The sequence below is a fragment of the Balaenoptera borealis genome (assembly GCF_965194805.1).
Source record: "Balaenoptera borealis genome assembly, chromosome: 8".
NCBI lineage: Eukaryota > Metazoa > Chordata > Mammalia > Artiodactyla > Balaenopteridae > Balaenoptera > Balaenoptera borealis.
In genome coordinates, this window is record NC_138865.1 from 2,667,187 (window position 1) to 2,694,181 (window position 26,995).

Below are 26,995 nucleotides of genomic sequence, written 5' to 3' on the forward strand. Positions count from 1 at the left end.
AAATACCAATGGAAAGCCAATCATATACTGGTTGGATATCCTCAGGAAGGTCATTGGAAAGAAGTGAGCTTAGTTTTGATTTTCATATATAGAGCCTGAGGATTTGTACCTCAAATGTCACCTGTAATTATTGTCATTGCTCCACAAAAAGAAGTCCATAGAAAGTTAACTAAAATTACTCGGTCAATGAATAATTGTTTGGTACGTGTACTCTACCCCTCTTACCCTAATGTCATGATGTAATGAATCGACTTTGTTCCTGTGCACGTAGAGCATTACTTATGAACTGTTCTTGGGAGAATTGAGAACATAGTCGGTTAAATCCCATTTTGTGTTGTGGTTCCAGTTAAAAATTTCAGTTGAAAAAGGCTTCAGGACTTACGAACTAAGCCTATAAAATCATCAGCTGAAGTAAATACATAAAATCGTAGGGAGTCTGTGGACCTGTTTAAACAGTTCTAAAACACTAACATTTAGAGGAAGTTCTTTGGAAGAATCTGTGCTTAGAACAAATGAAAGTCAGTGTAGATACTTATGAACCTGTTATCTGTAACTGATTGACACTGTAAATAAGATTTGACTAGAGGGGTTTAGGATAGGGAAGAAAAAAAGAATAATAAATCCACACTAAATGTTAGTAGAATTAGAGATATTTAGGATAAATTTCTAACTTTTCAGACTTTTGAATTGTGAAGTATAACACACGTCAGAAAAATGCGTAAAGCATACTTGTGCAGCTTAATGAATTATTACAAGGCAAGCACCTTTGCAACCCACTCAGGTTAAGAAAATAAAGGATTACTGTACTCCAGAAGCTTGCTGATCACAACCCCTTCCCTTTCCCTAGAGATAAATACTGTTTTCTCTTTGTCTAGTCACTTTTTTCACTTTACTTTATGGTTTGATCGTCTAAGTATGCATCAATGGGATTATAATTTAGCTTTGCCCTGTTTTTGAAGGTTAAATAAATGGAATCATACAGTAAATATTTTTTTGTTTCTTGCTTTTTAAAAAATATTAATTAATTAATTTATTTATTTTTGGCTGCGTTGGGTCTTCGTTGCTGTGCTCGGGCTTTCTCTAGTTGCGGCGAGTGGGGGGGCTACTCTCCGTTGCGGTGCGCGGGCTCTTCATTGTGGTGGCTTCTCTTGTTGCAGAGCACGGGCTCTAGGCGTATGGGCTTCAGTAGTTGCGGCACATGGGCTCAGTAGTTGTGGCTCGTAGGCTCTAGAGCGCAGGCTCAGTAGTTGTAGTGCTTGGGCTTAGTTGCTCTGCAGCATGTGGGATCTTCCTGGACCAGGGCTCGAACCCGTGTCCCCTGCATTGGCAGGCAGATTTTTAACCACTGCGCCACCAGGGAAGCCCTGTTTCTTGCTTTTATGCAGCATGATTTTGAAGAATCTTCTTTGCTGCAAGTAGTAGCGTTTGTGATGTTGCTCTAGACTATATCATTCTTTTTTATAAATACACCACAGTGTACCTGCTCATTTTACTACTGATGGATCTTTGAGTTCTTAACAGTTTTTGGTGGGTACAGGCAGTGCTATTTTGAATACTATCCATGTATCCTAGTGGGTATGTGCACAAATTTCATTGGTCTGGGTGTGAACTTGTTGGGTCGTAGGCTATGTTCTCCATGGTGGTGTTCCACTTTACACTCAGGTAAACATGTATGAGAGCTTCCCTGGCTCCACATTCACTGACCACTTGATGATGTCCGACTTTTAAGTTTGTCCATCTGCTGGCTAGGTTATGGATTCTGATTGTGGTTTTAATTTGCATTTCCTTGGTAGCCAAAGAGATTCAGCGTCTTGTCATGCTGAAGAGCCATTTAAAAAAAATTTTTGAAGTACCTATTCAAGTCATTTGTTGATTTTTCTATTGGCGTATCTGTCTTAGAGGTATGTAAAAGTTATTTATTTTCTATAAACAAGCTTTTTGTTAAATGTGTTGTAAATATCTTTTATTCTGTGGGTGGTATTTCACTCTCTGTCTTGGTCTGCTTGGGCTGCTATAACAAAAATACCACAGACTGGGTAGCTTCAACAACAGACATTGATTTCTCACAGTTCTAGAGGCCGGAAGTCTAAGATTGAGGCACTGGCTGACTCAGTGTCTGGTGAGAAGGAGCTGCTTCTGGTTCATAGTCTGCCATCTTTTTCTGTGTCCTCTAGGGAGCTCTCTTGAGGTTTCTGTTATAAGGGCACTAACCCTATTCACGAGGGCTCCACCCTCATGATCCAGTCACCTCCAAATACCACTACATTGGGGATTCAATATATAAAATTTTTAGTTTTCAATATATAAATTTTGGTGGGATGCAAACATTCAGTTTATAACATTCTCCTAATGGACAGACTATGAACAGATGTTCTTAATTGTAATGTGGTCCTGTGTCATAATCTTTTGTGTTATGGCTAATGCTTTTTGTCGTAAGAAAAATTTCCCTACCCTGAGGTCATGAAGGTATTTTTCCGTATTATTTTGTAAGAGCTTTATTTGCCTCTCACATTCAAGTCTGTAACCATCTGAGTGATTTTTGTGGGTGTGTATGGATAAAGGTGTATTTAATTTTTTTTTTTTCGTGGAGGTAGCCCGTGGTACCAATGCTACTTACTAAGAAAACCATTTTCTTACCCACTCTTTTATAGAGCCACCTCTGATATATATCAGGGGTCATATGTAAAGGAGGGTCTATTTCTAGACTCCTTATTCTGTACTGTTGGTTATTTTTCTAGCTTTATGTCAAAAGCACTCTGTTTTAATCACTCTAACTTTATAAACAGTCTCAGTGTCTGGTAAAGCAAGTCCTCTCACCTTATCTTTAAGAGTGTCTTAATTATTCCTGGGCCTTTTCATTTATATGTAAATTTTAGCTGAGTTTGTCACAGAAACGCCCTAGGGTTTGGGGTTTTGTTCTGTTTTTAAATTGAAGTATAGTTGATTTACAGTATTGTGTTAGTTCCTGTTTGGTTTTTTGATTGGCATTTTATTAAGTCTGTAGATCAGTTTGAATGTTTCAATTCATGAACATGATATACTTCTCCATATATTTGGGTCATTTTAAATGTCTTTAGTCTTCCCTGTTGACTTTTGTCTTCATTCTTTGTTACACTCATTTCTAGGTAATTTTTTAATGCTATTGCTATTTAATGCTGTTTTTATTTGGAAATTTAATACTTTATATGCTGGTATATTTTGAAATTCAGTTGTTGAATATTGATTTTTGAAAATTCATCAACTTTGTTCAACTCTTACTAATTCTAATGACTTATTTGTGATGTCTTTAAGATATAGTCATGTCATTGGCAAGCAGTGGCAATTTTGTTTCTTCCTAATCCTTATAGCTATCCCCTCCCCATCTGCCTTTGCTTGACTGCACTGGCTAGGACCTCTAGTAAACTGTTAAATGGTAATGGTGATTGCAAGTCTTTTTTTAAAGGAATTAAAAAAAAAAAAAGTAGCGTGCAAATCCTAATCCAAAGAACATTGAGCCAAGTTCTGCATTGGGGGGTCTGTTTTAACTACTCTTCAGCTCTGGGTTGCTGTTTTTCTATATATATTGCATTATGTATGTCTGAAAGATAATAATTCTTTTAAAGGCTATTACATCTAAAAAATAAATAATTCCTTGTAATCAATGATCTTGTCTATTTCACATTTCCCCAGTTGTTTCATAAAAAATTGTACATTGAAACTGGTTGATATATCTTTTAAATCTTTAAAAAAAATCTGTAGGGCTCCCCTTCCCTTTTTTTTTTTTTTTTTCCTTACTGTGTATTTGTTGAAGAAACGAACAGATCAGGTCATTTGCTTCCCATTTTGAGTTTTCCTGATTGTGTTGCTGAGCTGTCATTTAACATGTTTCTCTGTTTCCTGTATTTCCTGTAAATTGGCAGTTAGATCTAAAGATAAAAAACATTTTTGTTTTTTATTTTTTAAGCACTTCTAATGTTGTAGATTTCTTGGATCGTGTGGGTTCGGAGGGGCTTGAAGGTTGAACATTACATATAGTTATGTATGTGTTGTTATAGTGCATGGTTACAATCATATAATCATCCCCTGTGCCTCCCTGATTCTCACACCTCCAGAATCCCACATCAGTTTGAGGTTAGAATCGAGGGTGCATTTGGAAGTAGAAATACCTGTCCCTTTTGAAATTCTAAGTGCTTTTTTATGCTGCCACTTCAGTGTTTTGGTTCTTCAGAGGTTCAGTCCGGTGTGTCGACTAAAAAAAAAAAAAAAAAAAAAAAGCACAATGTGAGAGTTGTGAGTTAAGTTTTATTTGGGGCAAAATGAGGACTATAGCCCGGGAGACAGCATTTCAGAGAGCTCTGAGAAACTGCTCCAAAGAGTCTGGGGGCAACGTCAGTATATATGTGATTTTGGTGAAGGGGGAGTACATGCAGTCAAGCACATATTTTTTGCAGAAGGTTTGGTTTCTGCAAGTCACGAGGAGCATACGTCACCAAGAAAGATTTTAGTGCTTTTCTAGATACGAGGAGATGCAAGAACTGGGCTCATAAAATCTTCTCCTAAAAATATCTAACTATCTGAAGACCTGTTCTGCCAGTTTTCCCCAGAGCCCAGAGTGCCTGCCTCATTCCTCCTCTCCACCCTGAACTCCTTTCAGGGGGTGCTGAAGGTCAGCAGCCGCAGCGGCTCATGATTTGATCCTTGTAGAGGTAGATGGCAAGTGCCAATTTGTAGGTGACATGAGCATTCCCCTGCCCTGCCCCACAGCCGTGCCTAGGAATTCTTGAATTTGTCTTCTGCTCTCTTTAACTGTAATTCAGCCTCTTAGTCTGATAATACCTAATCTGTGTCCAAGTCCTCTTCGGTCACACCTTCCAGTTTACCTCTTCCCTTTCTAAAGTGTAATTGGAAAGCACCTCAGCCTGAATAATAATTCTTTTACTTTAGGAGAAAGTGGCAGCCATGGACCCCATAAGCATGAGAAATGTGTTCATTTCTGCAATTTTTTTTAATTTTCAGATTTATCATTACAAAAGTAATCATTTATTTCAAAATTAAATAAGTAATATATTTGTTTAAAACTTTTAAACAATGTAGAACTTTATATAAAGTAAAAACTGAATGTACCATCATCCTCCCCACTTCCACCTCATTCCTTCCTCAGTGATAATTGTTAAGTTTGGTATATCTCATTTTAAACTTAACTCTATACAGATACACGACATATTATATATACATGCATGCGTATACAAATGTTTTGTTCTTTAAAAATATTCAAAACTTTTTACTTATGCTACGAAACTTTTACCTATGCAACACTGTCAATCTATTTTATAGGGAAGGTATTCTTCCCCCTCTAGTTAGTGTTAGCTAGCTATCATTTTCATTTTTCCTGTATGACCAAGTTGTAAATCAGGAAAAACAGGTTAAGAGAGTGCCTACAAATTACCAGGAAAACTTGTAGATAGCTTTTCATTTTATAAAAAGGCATGGAAGGGGCTTCCCTGGTGGCGCAGTGGTTGAGAATCTGCCTGCCAATGCAGGGGACACGGGTTCGAGCCCTGGTCTGGGAGGATCCCACATGCCGCGGAGCAACTAGGCCCATGAGCCACAATTACTGAGCCTGCGGGTCTGGAGCCTGTGCTCCGCTAGAAGAGACGCCGCGATAGTGAGAGGCTTGCACACCGCGATGAAGAGTGGCCCCTGTTTGCCACAACTAGAGAAAGCCCTCATACAGAAACGAAGACCCAACACAGCCATAAATAAATTTAAAAAAAAAGGCATGGAAGGATGTAAGTAGTATAAAAACTAAATTATTTATAAATGCCATATAGCTTATATTTTTAAAAGGTCTTATAATAGTAGAACTTAACACACCAAAGTACCAAAAAGGACCAAATTTATACTTAGTTAATTTAGCAAAGTTAGCTCTTTGTTTAAAAGTTCGCTTTCCTTGTTTAAAAAAATCATTTCGGGGGGTTGGGGTCTCGGACGGGACAGGGTCGTGCCAGGGCTGGGGACGGGGTTGGGGGAGGGTGGAGTTGCTGGGCTCTGACGCCTTTCTCCATGCAGAAAAAAGAAAAAAAATCATTTCCAAGAAAATTGGAAAAATACAGAAAATAGAAAGAGAAAGCCACCCGTGGTCATTTCATAAATGTTAATAGCCAGAATCAGAATTAGATGGAATAGTCCTATGGCAGTGACTAGTCTATATTCCTTTCCCAGAACCTTTTTTCCCAAATCCCAGGTGGGATTTTATAAGAAGGTATGTCTTTCTGAGGTTCAAACTTTTTGAAATATAAAAACTTTATTTAATCTAATTTTTAAAAAGTTCCCAAATAACTAAGATGTACTAGACGAATAGTCTAGTCTCTTTACTGCCATCTGAGTCCTCTCTTTCCTTCTCTTGCCCCCAATTCTCATATAAAATCATTGAATTGGAGTAGACCTTAGGGTTGGCACATTCAGTACTTAGGAAAACAAATTTTACAAAGCCTCTGAGTCCTGTGGAACTGCTTCTAATGAATAGCACATTTTTGATTAGTGGCATCGCCCCGCCATAGCTATTTCAGAAGGAGAATCTCCTAGTCTAGAGTAATCATCTGAGAGGCAGCTGTAAAAGTTTGAACTCAGCTTAAATGAGCATCACCTTTTTTTTTTTTTTTTCTTTTGGTTGGAATGAAGTTTGAAACAAAAAGTTCCTTTATTTCTGAATTTCATAAAGTATCTAGCAAAGAGACAGAGTGCACTTTGAGACATATTTCACTAAAAGCCTTTTAATTTTATTTATTTTTTAGCACAACAAAAATCTTTGTGAGGTAGGAAAAGAAGTCAGGAGAGGAAATCTCCCACCTAGTACATCTCTTTTTGCATAGTTTCACAACTAGCTAAATTATTTACTTAAGATGTTAAGTTTCTTTCTCTTCAAACCTGGAATGTCTTACTAGCCAGTTCCTTGAAGGAAGGAAATAAGAGGCTGCTGAAGGGGATTAGTACCGATCCAGTTACTGAAATTTTGAATCCACAGTATAAGTCCGCATTAGTACATTTTAGATAATTAGGAATACGCTTTTAAACCCAAGTTTCTTGAAGCCTTTGGTATCTTCTAGGTCTTTATCTTTATGATTCACGTGACGTTACTACCTACAAATTAGTATATTTTTACTGTAAAATCACACGGCCTTATTAGAGTGTCGCTCGCATTTATCTCCATTAGGAATGAAAAGGTTCATGCGTTGTGGACACGCAGAATTTCCGTTCACAGCTCTGTGTCGGAAACCGAGAAGTACGGTTTCTGTCGCCGTCCTGTGGTTGCCCCCTTGCTGTGTAAGCTGTTTGGTCTGTCACCCCCGGGCTTAGTCACCGTCACACGTAGCAGGGCCTGCTTGATGGGGAGGCGAGCCCGTCGCTCTGGCAACCGTGGCACCTTGGTGACGTCAGCCCGCGGGGCTGCGCGCGCCGACCGGTCGGGCATGGCGGCTGCCCAGCCTGCTGCGGCGGGGCTGCGGGGCGCGCGCGGGAGGTGAGCTCGCGAGCGTTCCCTCCGCGTCTTGCTGCGGACCTCGGCCATGGACGCCGCCTCCGACCCCTACCTGCCCTACGACGGGGGAGGAGACTGCATCCCCCTGCGGGAGTTGCACAGGCGAGGTAATGCGGGCGGGCGGGCGGCGGGGCTGCTCCCGGGCCGCGGGTGTCGAGGGCCTTGGAGGGTCCTGGTCCGGCTGTTCCCTGCGTGCGCATCGCGGCCGCCGTCACATCGCACCCCGGTCCTGCCGGGTGGCGCGGGCAGCGGCACTTCTCCACCGTAATTCATACCGTGAAATCCAGTGCGTGTCCCGGTGCCATTGGATTTCAGCTGCTGCCGGTTACCGTGGAGCCCCTGCACCCTAACGTCAGTTCCTAGGAGAAGCTCTACCTGCCTTTTAGAACACTTTCAAATGGCAGTAGAGAAGAACACTGTTTTATATGAATGTTTTTATTTAGCATGCATTCAGCTGATTAACTACCTTGTCTTCCACAGGTACCTGGTAAAAATTTATATGATAAAAAGATATAGGATCATTTTTACACATCAGAAAAAATAAGAGTCAGTAGTTTGTAAAAGCCAGAAAAGCGCCCAGCATTCATGTAAGTCCTTCGGCAGGCACTGCCAGAACTGATTACGTGTTAATTAAACTGCCCTTTTTTCATTTTTCTTAAACTTATTATTCTGAAAATAGACTGGCAGTTCTAGAAAAAAAAAACTGAACCTCAAGAAAAATCTCTTAGCTAGATGACTTCATTTATGAGCCACATTAGTTTGAATTTCCTGCATGATATTATGAACTCATTTTGTAAGTAAGGAAGTCATGATTTTCCTGAGCATATTTAGCCTCTTATTTAAAATATAGTTTGTATTCTGATAACACCTTTCTTTAGTATTAAGTTCCATTAGGATGAAAAAATGGTAATATATTTAACAAATACTTAATGGTTGACTTGTGTCTTCTAGACTATTTTAGGCTCTGAACAGTTGTAACATTATATATCCCATAGTATTCTGTTGTTAGTAAAAGTGTGCTTTTCAGATTTTGAGAAAAACTATATGAAGATCATGTTATATATTGTGCTTTCTCTTAGTTACCTTTTTAGTAAAATATACATATATATGTATATATAAATTATTTTAGAACATTTGGGGAAATACCTAAAGCATAAAGAAGAAAATTAAATTTTCTCATAATCTTAGCACCTAGAATTGTTGGGTTTGTTTGTTTTTCCAGTTCTAGTGTGTTCCTATGCTTTCCTTTTTTTCTGTGTTCCCATCATGCCTTTTCTGGTAGGGATTTCTTTAAACAGGAAGCAACATGAATGAATGGTGACTGTTCAGATGTCACAGTATTTGCTAATCAGTAATTAAGCTGTTTTCTTTGAGCTGTTTCAACCTCCGTTTGTTGATTTATAACAAACCAGAAGACCTGGGGTTGGGAAATATAAATTCCCAGTGTTAGCCATGGCAATCTTTGACATGACTTGGTGTATGGACCCCACCTCTGTATAAGGTGTGCAAGTAATAAGAAGTAAGCCAAAGCTTATGTGCGAGTAGGCATGGTTCCTGGTACGATTATTACTAAACTAGAAGCTTTTGGCTTCTATTATATTTTCACAAATAGTCCTTTAGGAACCTTGCTTAAGGTCTAAGTCAGTCTCACTCTTGGCAGCTCAGACGGGTTCCTTATCCCTTGACAAGACCTTCCTCAGCCAACCTAAGGCGTTTTGTTTGAGAGTAACACTGTGTCTTTGTAGTACAGGTCAGTTGGTTATTAGCTTCACTTGACCGTTCTGTAGCATCCTAGCATCTCTGGGTAGGAGGTTATTTGTGTTCCATAATTTATGACCTTTTCTGTCCATGAGTCAAAACAAAGGAACTGGAGATGTGGAGACAAGCAGTTAACATGAATCAAGAAAAAGAATCAGCTTCCCTGTACGGACAAAAGTACAATGACTAGAAATATCTCTTGGGACTGGGAAAGAGCGAAGAGGCAGATAACCCAAGTATAAAATTGTAAAGGATATCAGTGAAGGAAACATAGACTGTTTACTGAATCCCTGAGTGCTAGAGTTAGCAATTACCTTTGTGGAATAAATTAGATTTAATGCTCCTTGTCCAGGCAAGATGGTAAATATGACAGTTCCCACTTAAGGGAATAATACAGAGACTGGAAATGTATGTAGATTAAAAATAGAATTAGGGCTTCCCTGGTGGCGCAATGGTTAGGAATCTGCCTGCCAATGCAGGGGACACGGGTTCGAGCCCTGGTCCGGGAAGAGCCCACATGCCGTGGAGCAACTAAGCCCGTGCGCCACAACTACTGAGCCTGCGCTGTAGAGCCCGCGAGCCACAACTACTGAAGCCCGCACGCCTAGAGCCCGTCCTCCACAACAAGAGAAGCCACCACAACGAGAATCCCGCACACCGCAACGAAGAGCAGCCTCTGCTCGCCGCAACTAGAGAAAGCCTGCACGCAGCAGCGGAGACCCAGTACAGCCATAAATAAATAAATAAAATAAGTAAATTTATTTAAAAAAAATAGAATTAGTTAATATATTGTTGATGGATTAGAAATTAGAAATTAATATGACATTTTAGAAGTAGTTATCTTTGGGGGTAAATTTCCTATCAGACACTATTAAGTTCTTTCATAAAATGTCTCTTCCATTTTCATCGGGCGGGGCTGGGGGGAAGAAAAACCTTTGGTTTATTTGGATTGTTAGTTTTATACTCTGACTTTTTTCCTTATTTGTTCATGAAGTTTAGGTAGTTTGGAGGTTGAATTCTTTTTTATTCTGACAGGCCCTTATAGTGGATTTGATCTTTGGGACTTCCGGCATTTTTTGAATGTTGTTTCATTTGAAGCTTGTGTTGAGCTGTCTTGTGCGTATAAGGCACTCTCAGGTGCTGTGGAGAACTGGTGGGAGTAGTAATGGTGATGTTAATAAAAGCTGATACCTACACACTGTTCTAATAAGTGCTTTACGTGTGTCAGTTCATTGACGTGTAACAAATCATTTTAATCCCTGTCACAGGCTGTGAAGTAGGAACGGTTATAATCCCCATTTTCCTGTTGACAAAACTGAGGTAAAGAAATGTTCAAGAAAAGTCAGGATTCAGTGCAGATGATGAGACTCATAGTCTGATCGTGGCGACATACTGCTTTGCACTGTGTGTGTCCCTGTGATAACTTGGCATGTGCAGTCTGGTAGGAGCGTAAGAAGGCTTCCCAGGTTTACAGACAAACAAACAAAACCCCAAGGAAGCTAATTTCTCGTGAACGGTGCAGACTGCATGTTCTGTGAGTCTGTTTTTGGGGGGGCGGAGGGGTGGAGACCAGTCTTCTTTTGACAAGTGTTATCAAAGTCGGCCGAGTTTCCACGTCCACAGGGGATTTGATACGTGTTCCTGGTGGGGAGGATAGGCTTAGTAAGTGCTCTGATGGGACCAGGTGCCTAGTATGTTGTTCCCTGATTAGTTTTGTTGTGTCACTGGGTCAGCTGAAGGGGTCCTATAGGATGGTAGAAGAGTGCCAGATCCCAGAGGAACTTGAATGCTAGACTAATACTGGTCTTAAACCACAAGAGGTGTGGCTTTCCTTATGAAATAAAGTTCGAGGGTTTTTTTTTTTTTTTTTCAATTTATTTTCTATTTTTTTGTTTGCTGTGCCGAGCGGCTTGCATGATCTTAGTTCTCTGACCAGGGAATGAACCCAGGCCCAGAGCGGTGAAAGCGCTGAGTCCTAACCACTGGACCACCAGGGAATTCTCAAACTTTTTTTTGTTTTGTTTCGTTTTTTAAAGTTTCTACCTGAAATCATTTCTTGACATCCATTAGCTCAGACATATATTTAAGTAAAGCTTTTTTCTTCCTATTATAATAGATGAATTTGTTCATTTTTATTCCCTCCTGAAAGTATCAGTAGTTAGCATTTTTTGCACGTTATTTGAAAATCCAGGTGTTAGATTCTTATTGCCATAGGGGCATTCTGTAGATTCTTTGTAAAATGATTTTAGGATTCAAGTCCTTATTGTACTTCTCTTACCTTTAATCTTCTAGCCAACTAGAAAATTAAATCTCTTCTTACAAATTAATTCGTCTGATGTCAAAAAGTCTTTGTATTCTAAAATAATAGTATAAAACAAAGCCTGTCTTTAGATTTATTTTGCCCACAGTATATGAATTTAAAATCTTCAAGTAAATGTGTTTCTTATTACTATCTCTAGCTCTATTTTCTAAAATTAGCTGACACTTTTAGTATGATTAATTTTATACCATCTCATGGCTTGTTGTAAGTTAAAAATGCTTTGTGTTTCAAGATATCAAAACGTGAGCAGGTCTCTTGCCACGTAGACTAGGTTTGTGATTTTGGCTGTTTTCCCAGCATTGAGGTCTCTGTTTCGTGCTGACATGAGGCCCCAGGAGACTGGTGGCTTAAATTGTATTTTAAAGTTTTGTTTTTGTTTTTTAATAAACAGATGTTTAATTCGTAGTTTTTCGGTAGTCCTTTACAACCTTAACTAGGTCAAAGATGGATTTGCTTTAGTTTGTCAATTTATTCCCTCCGCCATTTAAGAGAGCAAATTCCGTGAATCTTTTTATTCATGTAATCTACAAATCATCTTATGTGCAGAGATAATAAGTGAACATGGAACTTGTTTCCAGTTATACAGATGTCTTAATACCCAGTTTATCATCCCTACCTAAGAATGTGGCTTTTTATTTTGGGGTGTCAATAGAACAGAGAAGGAAACAGTGAATTGGGTAATTTAGCATTGCTACTTACTGGTCGTGTATCTTCTGTCAACTTCTTTGCCATTTGGTTTTAATTTCCAATTGCCGTTTAAATAGGTGGCAGTTAAGTATGACTGTGAATGGCAGAACAAATTTAAAGAGCAAATACTTTATTTATCATATTAATTTATCCAGCACATGTCCCGTTGACCACTTCCTAAGTACCAGCACTGTGCTGTTACACTTTTAATCTTCCATTTGGAAATCTGCTGACATTCTGGGACTTCCACTATCAACTTACAACACTCACTTTCCCCTCCCTCACCAGGGTGACCATTTCTTATCAGTAGGGTCACAGAAGGAGGAGAAAATCCACTGGGGACTAGACTTCCTGCTCTTAATACACAGATGAAACTGGGCTGTTGGGGAAATATGCAGAATTTTAGATTTCTGCCTGCCTTATTCCATAACTTAAAATAAAAGCATATATGTTTTATATGTGTGTGATAGGACAGTAATCTGCCTATGAGCTTAAATGGCAGGGATCACTGCCCTCAAATCTTTTGAGATTGACCCCAGCGGTAATAAGCAATAGTCTTAGTAAACAAATATATACCTACTTTTGCATGTAGAACTATTATTTGGATATTCCCCTTTGAGAAAAGACTTAGACTGCGGAAGAAGTGTGATGGTGAAATTTACTAATAAATTAGTTCACTCTAAGGTGTAACAATTGAGTACTATTTTTTTGCAGCTCAGTTCAGCAAATATATATTGAGGACTAGTGGGTGGGAATATATAGGTTTTTATTTGTGGGAAAGCAGATAATTTCATTAATGTCTGTATTTCTCTAGTTCAGTGTTTGTCAAATTACAAGTTTCAGCGTGTTGGGTTGTGACCAATATTTAAAAAAAAGAAAAAAAGAGGAAGGAAGGAAACAGAAAGTAAAAATACCAGCGTATATGCCAAAGAGTAAATATGCTAAACTTTGGTTTTACTTAGGTGCATATCTGTATACTGTGTCAGTGAGAAATATTTCTTGCTGTGGGCCACCGTTAAAAAAGTTTGAAAACCAGTTTCTAAGTAAACCCCTGGAGGGGCAGCTGGCTCTGCTTCCTGTGCCTAAGATGACTTTGGGACAACCTGAGGATGAGAATGGGATGTGTAATTGTCACTGACCTCTGCTGAAGCACAGGGATGTGAGTGCTGGTACCAAAGCAGTGCCAGTGGCAACTTGTGCAGCAGACTTGTGGTCTGGGGCCAAAGGCAGAGAGGGCTGGTGATGGTGAAGGGTTGGGTTGTATTAATTGTATGAGCGCTCAGTGCATGTGCGTAGGTGTTTTGGGAGAAGGCAGCATCAACAGTCTTAACCTATTCGCAGAGCAACAAGCAAACAAACCGTGAAGCTATTTTTAGGCAGTACTCATAGTGGTAAGAAATGCCTTTGGAATCGAACTACTTGAGTTTGAATCCATGTTCCACTACTTACTATGTGGCCCTGGGCATATCTCTTAACTCTCTGTGCCTGCCTTTTCTAATTTGTGAAATGGAGATCGTAATACCTATCTCCTGGGGTGGTTGTGAGGATTAAATGAGCTAATATATGTGAAGTGCTGAGAACACTGTCTAGCACACAGTAAGCACTCAATACACGTTAGTTCTTTTATCGTTAGTATTACACACAATGTCTGGCCTCTAGGTGGGAACGATTATCTTAATTCTGATGTAGTCTCGTTTATCTGTTTTTTCTTTTGCCACCTGTGCTTTGGTGTTTTATCTGCAAAACCATTGCCTCACCCAAGGTCACAAGGATTTACTCCTCTGTTTCCTTTTAAGAGTTTAATAATTTTAGCCCTTACATTTGGGTCTGTGATCCATTTTGAGTTAAGTTTCATGTATGGTGTGAGGTAGGTAGGGTCCAACTTCATTCTTTTACATATAGCTAGCCCATTGTCCCAGCATCGTTTATTGAAGAGACTATTCTTTTCCCATTGATGAAAATATTTCTTTAAATAGTAATATGACCAGAAAACTACTAGAGCTCATTAAAGAATTCGGTAAAGTTGCAGGATGTAAAATTAATACGCAGAAATCTGTTGCATTTCTATACACTAACAACAAAAGATCAGAAAGAGAAATTAAGGGAACAGTCCCATTTACCATCGCATCAAAAGGAATAAAATACCTAGGAATAAACTTATCTAGGGAAGCAAAAGACCTGTGCTCTGAAAACTGTTAAGAGGCTGGTGAAAGAAACTGAAGACAACATAAACAGATGGAAAAATACACCATGTTCTTGGATTGGAAGAATCAATATTGTCAAAATGACTATACTACCCATGGCAATCTATAGATTCAGTGCAATCCCTATCAAATTACCAATGTTAAAATTTGTATGGAAGTACAGAAGAACCCCGAATAGCCAAAGCAATCTTTAGAAAGAAAAATGGAGCTGGAGGGATCAGGCTCCCTGACTTCAGACCATACTACAAAGCTACAGTAATCAAAACAGTATGGTCCTGGTACAAAAACAGACATATAGATCAATGGAACAGGATGGAAAGCCCAGAAATAAATCCATGCACTTATGGTCAATTAATCAACAACAAAGGAGGCAAGAATATACAGTGGAGAAAAGACAGTCTCTTCAGTAAGTGGTGCTGGGAAAACTGGACAGCTACATGTAAAAAAATGAAATTAGAACATTCTGTAACACCATACACAAAAGTAAACTCAAAATGGATTAAAGACCTAAATGTAAGACCAGATACTCTAAAACTTCTAGAGGAAAACATAGGCAGAACACTCTGACATACATCATAACAGTATCTTTTTGGATCCATCTCCTAGAGCAATGGAAATAAAAACAAAAATAAACAAATGGGACCTAATTAAACTTAAAAGCTTTAGCACAGCAAAGGAAACCATAAACAAAATGAAAAGGAAACCTACAGAATGGGAGAAAATATTTGCAAACAATTTGACAAGGGATTAATCTCCAAAATATACAAACAGCTCATACAGTTCAATATCAAAAAAAACCACAACCCATTCAAAAAATAGGCAGAAGATCTAAATAGACATTTCTCCAAAGAAGACATACAGATAGACAAAAAGCACATGAAAAGATGCTCGATATTGCTAATTATTAAAGAAATGCAAATCAAAGCTACAGTGACGTATCACCTCACAATGCTCAGAATGGCCATCATTAAAACATCTACAAATAATAAATGCAGGAGAGGGTGTGGAGAAAAAGGAACCCGCCTACACTGTTGGTGGGGATGTAAATTGGTGCAGCCACTATGGAGAACAGTATGAAGGTTCCTTAAAAAACTAAAAATAGAGCTACCATATGATCCTGCAATCCCATTCCTGGACATATATCTGGAGAAAACCATAATTTGAGAAGATACATGCACCCCAGTGTTCATAGCAGCACTATTTACAATAGCCAAGACATGGAAGCAACCTAAATGTCCATTGACAGATGAATGGATAATGAAGATGTGGTATATATACACAATGAAATATTACTCAGCCGTAAAAAAATGAAATAATGCCACTTTCAGCAACATGGATGGACCTGGAGATTATCATATTAAGTGAAGCATACTGGACAAAGAAAGACAAATACATGCTATCGCTTATATGTGGAATCTAAAAAAAAAAGTGATACAAATGAACTTATATACAAAACAGAAATATACCCACAGACACAGAAAACAAACTTATGGTTACCAAAGGGGAAAGCAGGGGGAATAAATGAGGAGTTTGGGATTAACATATACACACTACTATATATAAAATAGATAACCAACAAGGACCTACTGTATAGCACAGAGAACTCTACTCAATATTTTGTAATAACCTATAAGGGAAAAGAATCTGAAAAAGAATAGATATATACGTATAACTGAATCACTTTGCTGTACACCTGAAACTAACGTAACATTGTAAATCAACTGTACTTCAATACAAAAACCAAAACCAAAACCAAACCAAAATAAATAACAAATTAAAATTTTCTGACAGATAATTTAAAAACTCTTTGTTTAGATTATAGATGTTAATAAATAATAAAGTTGTGTTTACATAGGTATGCTTTTGTGTCTGAGGAAAAAATAATCAAGGCAAAAAGTCCTCTTATCAATAAAGTTATTTTTGCAAGAAAGCTGCAAACCAGTTACAGCTCATTGATTGGATAATTTTTCCTACTTGCTGAGGTATTGATATTTTAGTGTTAGTGATATTTGAACTATGAAATATTGTTGGTGATATTTAAATTGTACGATGTCCATTTTATGGAAAGGTTGGTCATTGAGCATACATTTTATTTTATTTTTTAATGGTATTTCCTTTTTTAATATATTTATTTATTTATTGGCTGCATTGGGTCTTCGTTGCTGTGTGTGGGCTTTCTCTAGTTGCAGCGAGCGGGGGCTACTCTTCGTTGCAGTGTGTGGGCTTCTCATTGCAGTGGCTTCTCTTGCCGAGCACGGGCTCTAGGCATGCGGGCTCACTAGTTGTGACTCTCGGGCTCTAGAGCACAGGCTCAGTAGTTGTGGCTCACGGGCTTAGTTGCTCCGAGGTGTGTGGGATCTTCCCAGACCAGGGTTCGAACCCGTGTCCCCTGCATTGGCAGGCGGATTCTTAACCACTGTGCCACCAGGGAAGTCCGACCATACATTTTAGAAATTTGTTTTTGTGTCCATACCAGGTGTAATGAATTAAGTTATCTGTTAAAACTCTACAGGACTTTTGCTCAGTATACAGTTGCAGAAGAACTCATTGCTCAAATTTGTAAGACTCTTTTTCTTCCTTTTGTCATATTTCAGTCTTCTGGTTAAGATTAATACCATATGAGTAACATAATTAAACCTGATGAAATTTTAAATGCCAAAATATTTGAGCAGAAACAATAACTTGTGTTTATTGATCTCCTACTGTTTGTCAGATATATTAGTTGGTATTTTACATGTTTTATCTCCAGTCCACACACCACACTCTAAAAGTGGGTGAGATCACCCAGGTACCTCTAAGAGGTTAATTCGTAGTTCGTGCTGGCTTATGTGGCAGCACTGGGGTTTGACTCTAGGCCTTTCTGACCTCAGAGTGCCTTAAGGTCATGGAATTTCTCTACTAGGCCACTCTGAAAAGAAAGTGATCTTTTCTCTAGTCTTTTCTTGTTACTGTTTTTCAGCCATTGGGTAGTGGAAGGGTAGTCACTGGCATCTGGTAGCCAGACCTCCAGAAAAGTTTTTGTCTTAAATTTGGGAGCTACTACTTTCAGATCATACTTTCTTATACTCTAAGATCTGGGGATCTAGGTAGCAGGGACTATCCTATATCCTTCTGAAGTTCAGGTGTTAAAATTAATAAACTCCTACTGTCTTTGTATCACTCTGCTCAGGGTTTATATTTTCAAGAGGCAGAGTTTGATTAACGTACCTTGGATTGTGTGCCGTTTTCTTAGCTGGACAGGGGAAGATACTTTGATTGATGCCCCCATCAAGATTGCATGCAGTGAGGAATAGAAGTTTCCTAAAAATCATTGGGTTCTGTTTCAGAAAGAAGGGGAAAGAAAGGGTTGCTAGGTGGGCAGAGACCGTAAGGATCCATTACATAAATATTAACCGAATCTGAGGACAGTTACTAGGTCATGTGGTTATTTTAAGTTTGGCGATATATCTGGTTATTAATATTGAATATCTGGACATAGGGTTGCGAAAAAAAGTTGAGAACAAGAAAAAGATTAAAATTTAAAAAATTAATTGGAAAAGAGGATGACTAGGGACACGTATGTTCATTGTATGTACTGTTTTTAATGCAAGCTAACCTAAATGATAGCGTGAGTACATCACAACAGTTACGGTAGTCTGACGTCCTTTGAAAATGATGTGCATATGCATTTAATGACATGAGATGGTTTTTAGAAAGTATGTTGAGTAATGAAAATATGCTAAAAGCTTATAAATAAATGTGGCTAATTGGATCTTTTTTTCTTGTGTAAAATGTTAGAAGCTGAAACCAGTTGCCAGTTTAACTATTTTAAACTCTCTTGTTTACTCAATTCCCTCTCCTTGCTTCTCCTGCAAACCTTATGTAACTGTGTAGAATTGCTTCTTCATCTGTTCTTTTTTCAATCCAAGGCTTATTGCAGAAACTCTCTTTTTTACTTAAAACATTTTGAAACCCAGAAACCCATTGCTTACAACTCAAAGGTATTGGCTTTTAAGACTTTGCCTTTTACGTGGGTTTCAAAAGCCTGAGTTGGAAACTCGTAGAAGCCACAGTGCTGAATCTTGTTTTCTGTGTTCTGCTGTGTGTTTCTTTCCCTGTGGTGGTGGGTGTTTCCTGAATTGGTGGGGAACACGTGTGGAGAGGATGAGGAGATCGTGTTGGATAAGGAACCTGGTGAGTAGTATTTCCAAAAGGTGTCCCGGTACGCCTCTGCTACTGTCTCCACAGATAGATCAGTGAGAGCTGCACATGCTTTGAGAAATGGGAGGTCCAAATAAATCATGTCATTTTGTGTTCATGCACCTATAACAAGAGTTTTTACTGAGGCAAAGAGAGGCCTTGTCGGGAAAGTGTGGCGTCACCCCTTTATTTCATCCTGTCGACCTCTTTGTCTTCTGGACAGAGAACAGCTTTAGGAAAGCCATGTTATAATTTCCTAATTAACCAACCCTTGAAGTAGTATTTTAGGAAAGAGAGAGGGATGCACTTAACATATGAGAGAACTTTAAAATTTATTATTTATTTATTTATTGTGGCCGCACTGGGTCTTCGTTGCAGCACGTGGGCTCTTCGTTGCGGCATGCAGGCTCAGTAGTTGTGGCATGTGGGATCTTAGTTCCCTGAGCAGGGATCGAACCCAGGCCCCCTGCATTGGGAGCGCAGAGTCTTTTTATTTTTTTTTAATAAATTATTTTATTTTATTTTATTTTATTTATTTTTGGCTGCGTTGGGTCTTCGCTGCTGCACACAGGCTTTCTCTAGTTGCGGCGAGCGGGGGCTACTCTTCGTTGCGGTGCGCAGGCTTCTCATTGCGGTGGCTTCTCTTGTTGCGGAGCACGGGCTCTAGGCACCTGGGCTTCAGTAGTTGTGGCACGTGGGCTCAGTAGTTGTGGCTCGCGGGCTCTAGAGCACAGGCTCAGTAGTCGTGGCGCACGGGCTTAGCTGCTCCACGGCATGTGGGATCCTCCGGGACCAGGGCTCGAACCCGTGTCCCCTGCGTTGGCAGGCGGATTCTTAACCACTGCACCACCAGGGAAGCCCGGGAGCACGGAGTCTTAACTGCTGGACCACCAGGGAAGTCCCACATATGAGAGAACTTTAATTTGTGTTTGTGGCATTACCTGCAAGGTATGTGCTACGTTCATGCATAAGATGAAGTGGAGAGGGGAAGCTGGATAACTTACACAGTTGCTTCTAAGAATTTTATTAACACACAAAAATAATTTATTTGTGTTCATCTCATTTTATCATACGCAAGTTAAACTTTAAACGAATGTAGGTTGCAGTGAACTCTACACAAAGAAATGATAATTAGGAACATTTAAAAACCACTGTCATTGTTAGGAAACAGAATACCTTTAAAATTACTCCTACTGAGGGGCATAGAGGCATTCCTGTGATCCTGTTAGAAATGAATGTTCCCTACCCAGTTTAGAATAGGACACAAAGTCTTTCCTTTTCTCCTTCTTTGTACTATTCAGATTTCCACGTTTGGCAGAACAAACTATAAAAGAAGATGCATGTAGCGATGTCATACACATACTAACGTAAACGTGTGAATCTTTTTTTTAATAGCCAGCTGATTCTTGAATTTTATTTAGCAATCGTAAAGCAGACTTTTTTTAAAAATAAATAAATAAATAAATGTATTTATTTATTTATTTATTTTTGGCTGCGTCGGGTCTTCTTTGCTGCGTGCGGGCTTTCTCTAGTTGTGGCGAGCGGGGGCTACTCTTCGTTGTGATGTGTGGGCTTCTCATTGCAGTGGCTTCTCTTGTTGCGGAGCACGGGCTCTAGGTGCGTGGGCTTCAGTAGTTGTGGCTCGTGGGCTCTAGAGTGCAGGCTCAGTAGTTGTGGCTCACGGGCTTAGTTGCTCCGCGGCATGTGGGATCCTCCCGGACCAGGGCTCGAACCCGTGTCCCCTGCATTGACAGGCGGATTCTTAACCCCTGTGCCACCAGGGTAGTCCAAAGCAGACTTTAAATATAAAAAATATGTTAATTGATTTTGCGTTCAATATGATATATCTTTCATTTGTTAATAATAACCCAGTAAGAAACAGGATGAAAGGAGAGAGGTTAAAGCCAGATTGAAATGTCTGCGTTTTGGGACTTCCCTGGCGGTCCAGTGGTTAAGACTCCGTGCTTCCACTGCAGGGGGCGTGGGCTCTATCCCTGGTGGGGGAACTAAGAACCCGCATGCCACGTGGCACAGCCAAAAAAAGAAAAAAAAAAAGAAATGTCTGCCTTTTTCTTCTGAAGATTCCTTTTAATTATATTTATCAGAGCCAGAGAAATATTCTAATCAACTAGCAAAAAGGTGTTATTTCACTTTCATAGCAAAATCCATCTTGGTTACTTTCTAAGCCGATTTGGTAGCAAGAGTCACAATTCTTGACTCAAACCTCTTTTCGGAATAATTTAGAGGGGAAACAGTGAATCTCTGTTTCTGTGGGCTCCCCCAAAACCAAGACCAATCAGCAGTTCTCCCATACTCTGCTTTTTTCAAACAGCATTGCTGTGTCAGGTGGAAGCAAATAGGCATGAGAGGACAGACTGACTTCAAATAGTCTGTTGGGGACACAAACTGCTCTGGCTAATTCCTACCCTAAAATGTGCAGTGGCAGCCCCAGAAATTCCAAGGAACACACATAAAAGTCCCAGAACATAAATCATTGGTGCACAGGGTCCTCTGGTTTAAAAAGTTGAATACTTTATATCTGACTTTCAGGACTTTTGAATTACTGTGTAGTTATGTAAGTTAGATGTCAGGGTAGTTTCTACAGACTAATGATTTGGAAGTCACTGAGGCAGGACATAGGGCTTCTGTGGATATGTGTGTGGTGCTGCCTTCGAAATTAGGCATAGTGGTCTCTCCCCGCCCCTCCCTAGCTCAGAAGCCTGTTGGAGGGATACACTCTGTGTTTGCTTAGTACCCGCATGGTGCAGACGGTTGGGAATTCTCATCATGGGGCTGGTGACATATTGTGTGCATGCATGTTAGGTGCTGTAGAAATTTGCTTTTGATTTTTCATAGAAGATAATAATAAAGATCAGTAGTTCATGTCTCTTCAACTCTACCCAGATACGGGCAAATAGGGGAAAAGTTTGAAGTTTGCAAAATATATCACAGTAGACTTAAAAAATATTTTTCTTTTAATTTCAAACTTAGAGATGTTGAAAAATAGTGCAGAGAATCCCATATACCCTTCACCCAGATTCCTGAAATGTTAACATTTTACCACATTTGCTCATCCTGTGTCTTGTTCTTTCTCTCGCTGTTATATGTACTGTTTTCTGTGTAATACATAATATATACGGCTATTTATATGTATGTGGTGCATATAATTACCACATAATTTTTTCCTGAACTCTATACGGGTGAGATGCAGACGTGATACACTTTAACCTCTAAATACTTCAGTGTGTATTTCCTTATGGAAGGATATATAGCTTATGTATAGCTAAGTACAGTTTTCAAACTCAGAAAATTGACATTGATACAGTACTGTTATTAGAGCTGCAGGCTGTTTTCAGATTTGCTGCTTGTTGCCCTGTGTCCTTTAATACAGAAGTGCAAACATGTCTGTCCCAGTCCTGCTCTGCTCGCCCAGGGCACAGGTTATGTTCCGTGGCTGGCTCTTTTGTCTCCTTTAATCTAGAGCCGCTCCTCAGTCATGCTTTGTCTTTCGTGACTCTGACATTGTTGAAGAAGGCAAACCATTTATCTTGCAGAATTTCCCTCAGCTTGGATTTGTCGTGTTGATGATGCGTTTTGGGCAGAGCACCCCAGAAGTCTTCCTAAATGGTATAGAGGCTTTTGGTGCTTCCCTCCAAAAACCATCTTCACAATGACCAATTTTAGTGTTATCGTACAGAAAGCAGAGTCAGATTCTGAAATTCGTCAAGATATTATAAATGCCCTTATTATTTTTGCTCTCCTGTCGCTTTTTCTTAAGAAAATTTGTGGCCTTTCAGTTAGCTTTCACAAAGTGGAAATTAGTGAATAAAGTCAGGATAGAGGGAGGAAGAAAGAGCTAGTGTATGTAAAGGCTGAAGAGGAAGGTTTAGAGCATATGTTTTATGTAAGCAAGCATGGGCCATTGCAGGGCTTGGGCCTTTAAACCCTCAGCCAAAATGGTGAGTTATTTATTCCCAGAGGGCTTCTGCCGACACACTGAAATCAGTACACCCCTCTCCTTGTAGAGGTTGTACACCCGTCCAAGGCAAGCACAAATGTATTAAATGGGGAGGTAAGAGCTCTGTTGTATCTGGTAGAAGTAAGAGACATTAAGTGTATCAGTACAATATTCAGTACTTACTACATTGTTTGAAATACTAACCCTTTTTGTGTTAATGCTTGTTCCTAATACTGCCTCTCTGACTGATCAAGAAACAGAGCTTGCAACCCACAGTGTCGTCTGTTTGGTTTCTGTCTGAACAGTAACAAAATGAGTCCCTGTCTTGACGTGGTGGCTGTGTGTGTCTCTTCCTCCCACCGCCCCACTGCTTCAAGACCCTCTCCTGCTCTAATCTAGGCGCTGTTTATAAGCGAGGGGGGAAGGTTCAGATTCTGGCTTTGCCATGTGATCCTTTGGTGAATGACTTAACATTTATGAGTTTCTTTGTAAACGAAAGAGAACAAGTGAGTTTAAACCATCAGAGTGCAAGAGTAGTCTGGAAATTTTGCTCTATTCCTTAAAAGCCACAGAATAAAATAAACTGGTTTCTTGGGTTTCTTTTTATAGTGTTTGTTTAAACATTAGTATAGTGCCACTCCTTATATTCTATATCAGTTAGTACATTTTTATTAAAATGACACACTTTTAGATGATGATTTTTGGCATAAAATCTATATTACTGCTACATAATTTGAAGATGTAATCTGTAATCACTTATGCTAAGATCACCTGTTTGAAATTATGTACCAGCTTTTCTAAGTTTTTAGGGCTTTAGAAAAATTCCAAATGCTTCTTTGCTTATATGTCTTTGTTATAAGGTATAACAAAATGATATATAACATATATCATTTAGATGCTTAATATTTGAAGATGACTTGTCCAAAGTTACTTAACTGTCTAAGACTAGAATCTGGGCCTTTTGGTAGCAGTTTGTTGCTCTTTTCACTTAACTATTTGTTAGATCCATTAGGATTCCTTTATTCTCAGTCCCGTTCACATCCCTATTAATAGTGTGTGTGTTTATTTAGAAAAGTAATTTTCATTGAAATATATATACATATATACTACATATATGTGTGTGTGTGTGTGTGTGTGTATATATATATATATATATTTATATACCTACAAGGGTTATGCAGATAAAGTTCATTCTCTGCTTTTTCAAACAAATCTACTTGGCAGAGGTAACCATTATTAACGTGTTGCTTCATCTCTCTTCATACTGTTTTCTCTGTATTTAAATATACATCTAAGCGTAACTTTTAAACCAAAATAAATTTTACTAAATAATTTTCAAATTAAACATGCTGATCCGCACTTGAAAATAGGGTCAGGGGTTAGGTCAGATCTCCTTCTTCACCTGTAAATAAACTGTTATTAAAACACAGCCATATTCATTCATTTATATATTGTCTATGCCTTCTTTTGTGCTACCGTGGCAAAGTTGAGTAGTTCTGACTATATGGCCTCCAAAGCCTAAAAGATATACTTTCTGGCTCTTTTGCTGACCCCTGTTTTAGATCGTAAGCATCTGGCATTTGTTTTTGCTTACTTTCTGGAGCACTAGTAAGATGTTCTCCCCACACTGTGCATGATTTATGGACTTGTACAAGGATAAGTGCAGGAAGAATTCCTAGATATGTGGCCGCTGGGTTGGAGACTGTCTGTGTAGCTTTGCCTGCCCAAAGAGGTTATACAAGTTTATACTGAGACTAATGCTTTTGTGGCAGGACCTCTTTTCCCCATAACTTCGCCAACTCAGTGCATTAGCCAGCTTTTTTAATCTTTACCGGTCTGATAGAGGAAAATGATATTGTAGGTTTTATCTGCATTTCTTTTTCTGTGTTAGATTGAACTTCTTTTCAAAGTTAATAGCCAGTTTTTATTTCGTTTTTGTGAATTGTCTTTGTCTCCTTCCTTGTACCCTCAAGTCTGTTACATAGTGGACACTTGTATTGAACAAGTGGACACTTGTATTGAATATTTATTGAACTCTAATGAGGGAACCAGCTTGATGACAAAGCTGATTTAGGGGACAGTGTGTGAGTTGGAAAGGACGTGCCATAGTCTTTTTGCCTATTTCCAAGTTTCAGATGAATTTTTCTAATGCTTTCCTTCCTCTGTTTTAGTGTGATTATTTCAGGCGGTACCTGCTTCTTTACGAATCCCTAATGAAGTGCTGAGGAGGCTGCGTAGTCCACCGCTGTGTCTCACAGAGCACGCTCATGGTCCCCTTCTGCTTTGTAGGAACTCATTACACCATGACCAACGGGGGCAGCATCAGCAGTTCCACCCACCTGCTGGACCTTCTGGATGAACCCATCCCCGGCGTTGGTACCTATGACGATTTCCACACCATTGATTGGGTGCGGGAGAGATGTAAAGACAGGGAAAGGCACAGACGGGTGAGTGTTTTCAGTAGTCCTTAAAATGACAGTGCACAATTAGATCATTTAATAATATGTGATCTCGGCCTGCCAAAATACGTTATACATTAAAAGTACATTCAAGTAAATTCCTCCATTTTATAAGTAATATATGTTTTTTCTCATGTAATTTTTAAAAAGTTTATTTATATCCCATGTCTTTCTCGAAAGGATTTGAAGTAGCTTAAAATCAAAAAAGTATAGTAAGACAACGCAGGAAGGAAAGGGAAACCGCGACATGTGAATTGAGGGTGGATGAAGCCAAGTTCAAGATGTAGCAGTCGGCATGATATCTGGCTTTGAGCCGCACAGCAGCTACGGCAAAAGAGGAGACGTATTACATAATTTTCAGTTGTTGGAAAAAGAAGCAGCTTACTGGGGAGATAGTTTCCCGGGGTTTTGCTGTTTTCTTTTATCTCCTTTCTTGGTTTTAAATTCTGAGATATTTCTCAAATTGAGTCCTGTGTGGGGCATATTGAATGTTGTAATGAATCACTAATCAAAAAAAGAATGGCTTTTGCTAAAAACTGCAACTTATGTTAACTTTTTTGTTGTCGATTGTGCCTTACTGATACAGTGTAATCCAAAAATAATTTTAAAAGAGAAAAAAAAATCTCTTGAAAATAAAATTCCAAATTCTAAAAGGCCGTTTGCAAATTTGAGCTCTGAACGTTACTTGTAAATGAAGTAATTGCTTGTACAAATTAGGTATTACCTTTCATAATAATGTATATTATGTGTATTAAACCTAAAGTTGGACTTAGATTATATTGTTTATGAAAAGTACTGCTTCTGAGATTCATCAGTCAATATTTACCTTTTCTGGGAACATTATAAATCGAGTGTAACTGAAAATAAGAGATAATACCATATTAGATACTAAAACTGAGAAATTTCAAAAATATTAATTCATTTAAAAGTAACAATAACAAATCCATTACATGTTAACATAAAAAACATATTTTTATGAAAAATAACTATTTTCCAAAATAAAAAATATTTAGTGAGAGAGTGACATTGTATTACATCTTTATAAATCATTCATTCATTGTCGTCTGGTTTACTGAAAACTGCTGGTTTCTCATATCTGCTGCTGCAATCTGTTGTGATATGTTTTGATTGAAGTAAAAACTTTTCTTCTTTGGATGAAGAAGATCCAGCCTCACACAGACGTGTAGTTGGAAAAGCCAGGAGTATTTTAATAACCTTTTCAGATCATTGTGGATATTCTTTGATACTGCATGACAGTGACAGTGACAAGTGGTAGTTTCTTAAAGGTTAGATGCAGTGTGTAATCTGAAACTGTATCAATGAACTTTTTGTCTCCTATTACATTAAAATCTGTTGGTTCCTGTTGAACTTTGAATGGATGATTTTGTAACATTATGCCATGATCCTTTGAAAAATAGTAAAAAAAATAAAAAAGAAAGAAAGAAAGAAAAAAATATTGATTCATGTAGTTCTTTCAATAGTTGACACTTTCATTACACCATATCATTATACAATATCAAAAAAGGCACATTTGTTAATATCAACACTGATCTCCTCAGAAAAGTCTTTAAGGATTGGGATCTGTCATTCTTATAGGGATGGCTACAAGTTTTCTAAAATTCATTTTTACTTGAAAGCTCAAATTCTATCATTGGAAACAAATACACATTTTACTTGAAATGACAGGCTTACTTGGTTCATCTTTGAGAAAAATACCTGTCAAATTTCCAAGTCTGAAAAAACCATGGCTTGGTGGTTTTCTTTCAAGTAGTATGGGTGTTCCATGGAAGCGGTTTATTTTGCAGCTCAAGTAGATGGCACAGGTGCTTTTCCTCAAGGCCTCGCCTCTGGCTTCAGTGTGCGTCAGAAGTGCTGTGTGTATACTTCAGTCATCACACGCAGTGTTAGGAAGCC

At 38.8% G+C, this 26,995-nt stretch overlaps 1 protein-coding gene across 8 annotated transcripts in view; it reads left to right on the forward strand.

Moving 5' to 3' along the window:
- Positions 1-26,995, forward strand: part of CLCN3 (chloride voltage-gated channel 3) — an 84,320-nt gene that overhangs the window by 27,019 nt on the left and 30,306 nt on the right. For 4 of the 8 annotated variants that reach the window (XM_082402103.1, XM_082402102.1, XM_082402101.1 and 1 more), the window contains exon 3: positions 24,912-25,069. The exons of 1 other annotated variant lie outside the window; for it this stretch is intronic. In XM_082402103.1, the coding sequence (XP_082258229.1) occupies positions 24,912-25,069 (158 nt within the window). Of the gene's footprint in view, positions 1-1,793; positions 1,902-7,419; positions 7,624-24,911; positions 25,070-26,995 lie in introns of those variants that run through there. 3 more of the 8 variants (XM_082402106.1, XM_082402104.1, XM_082402107.1) reach the window with 3 other exon arrangements.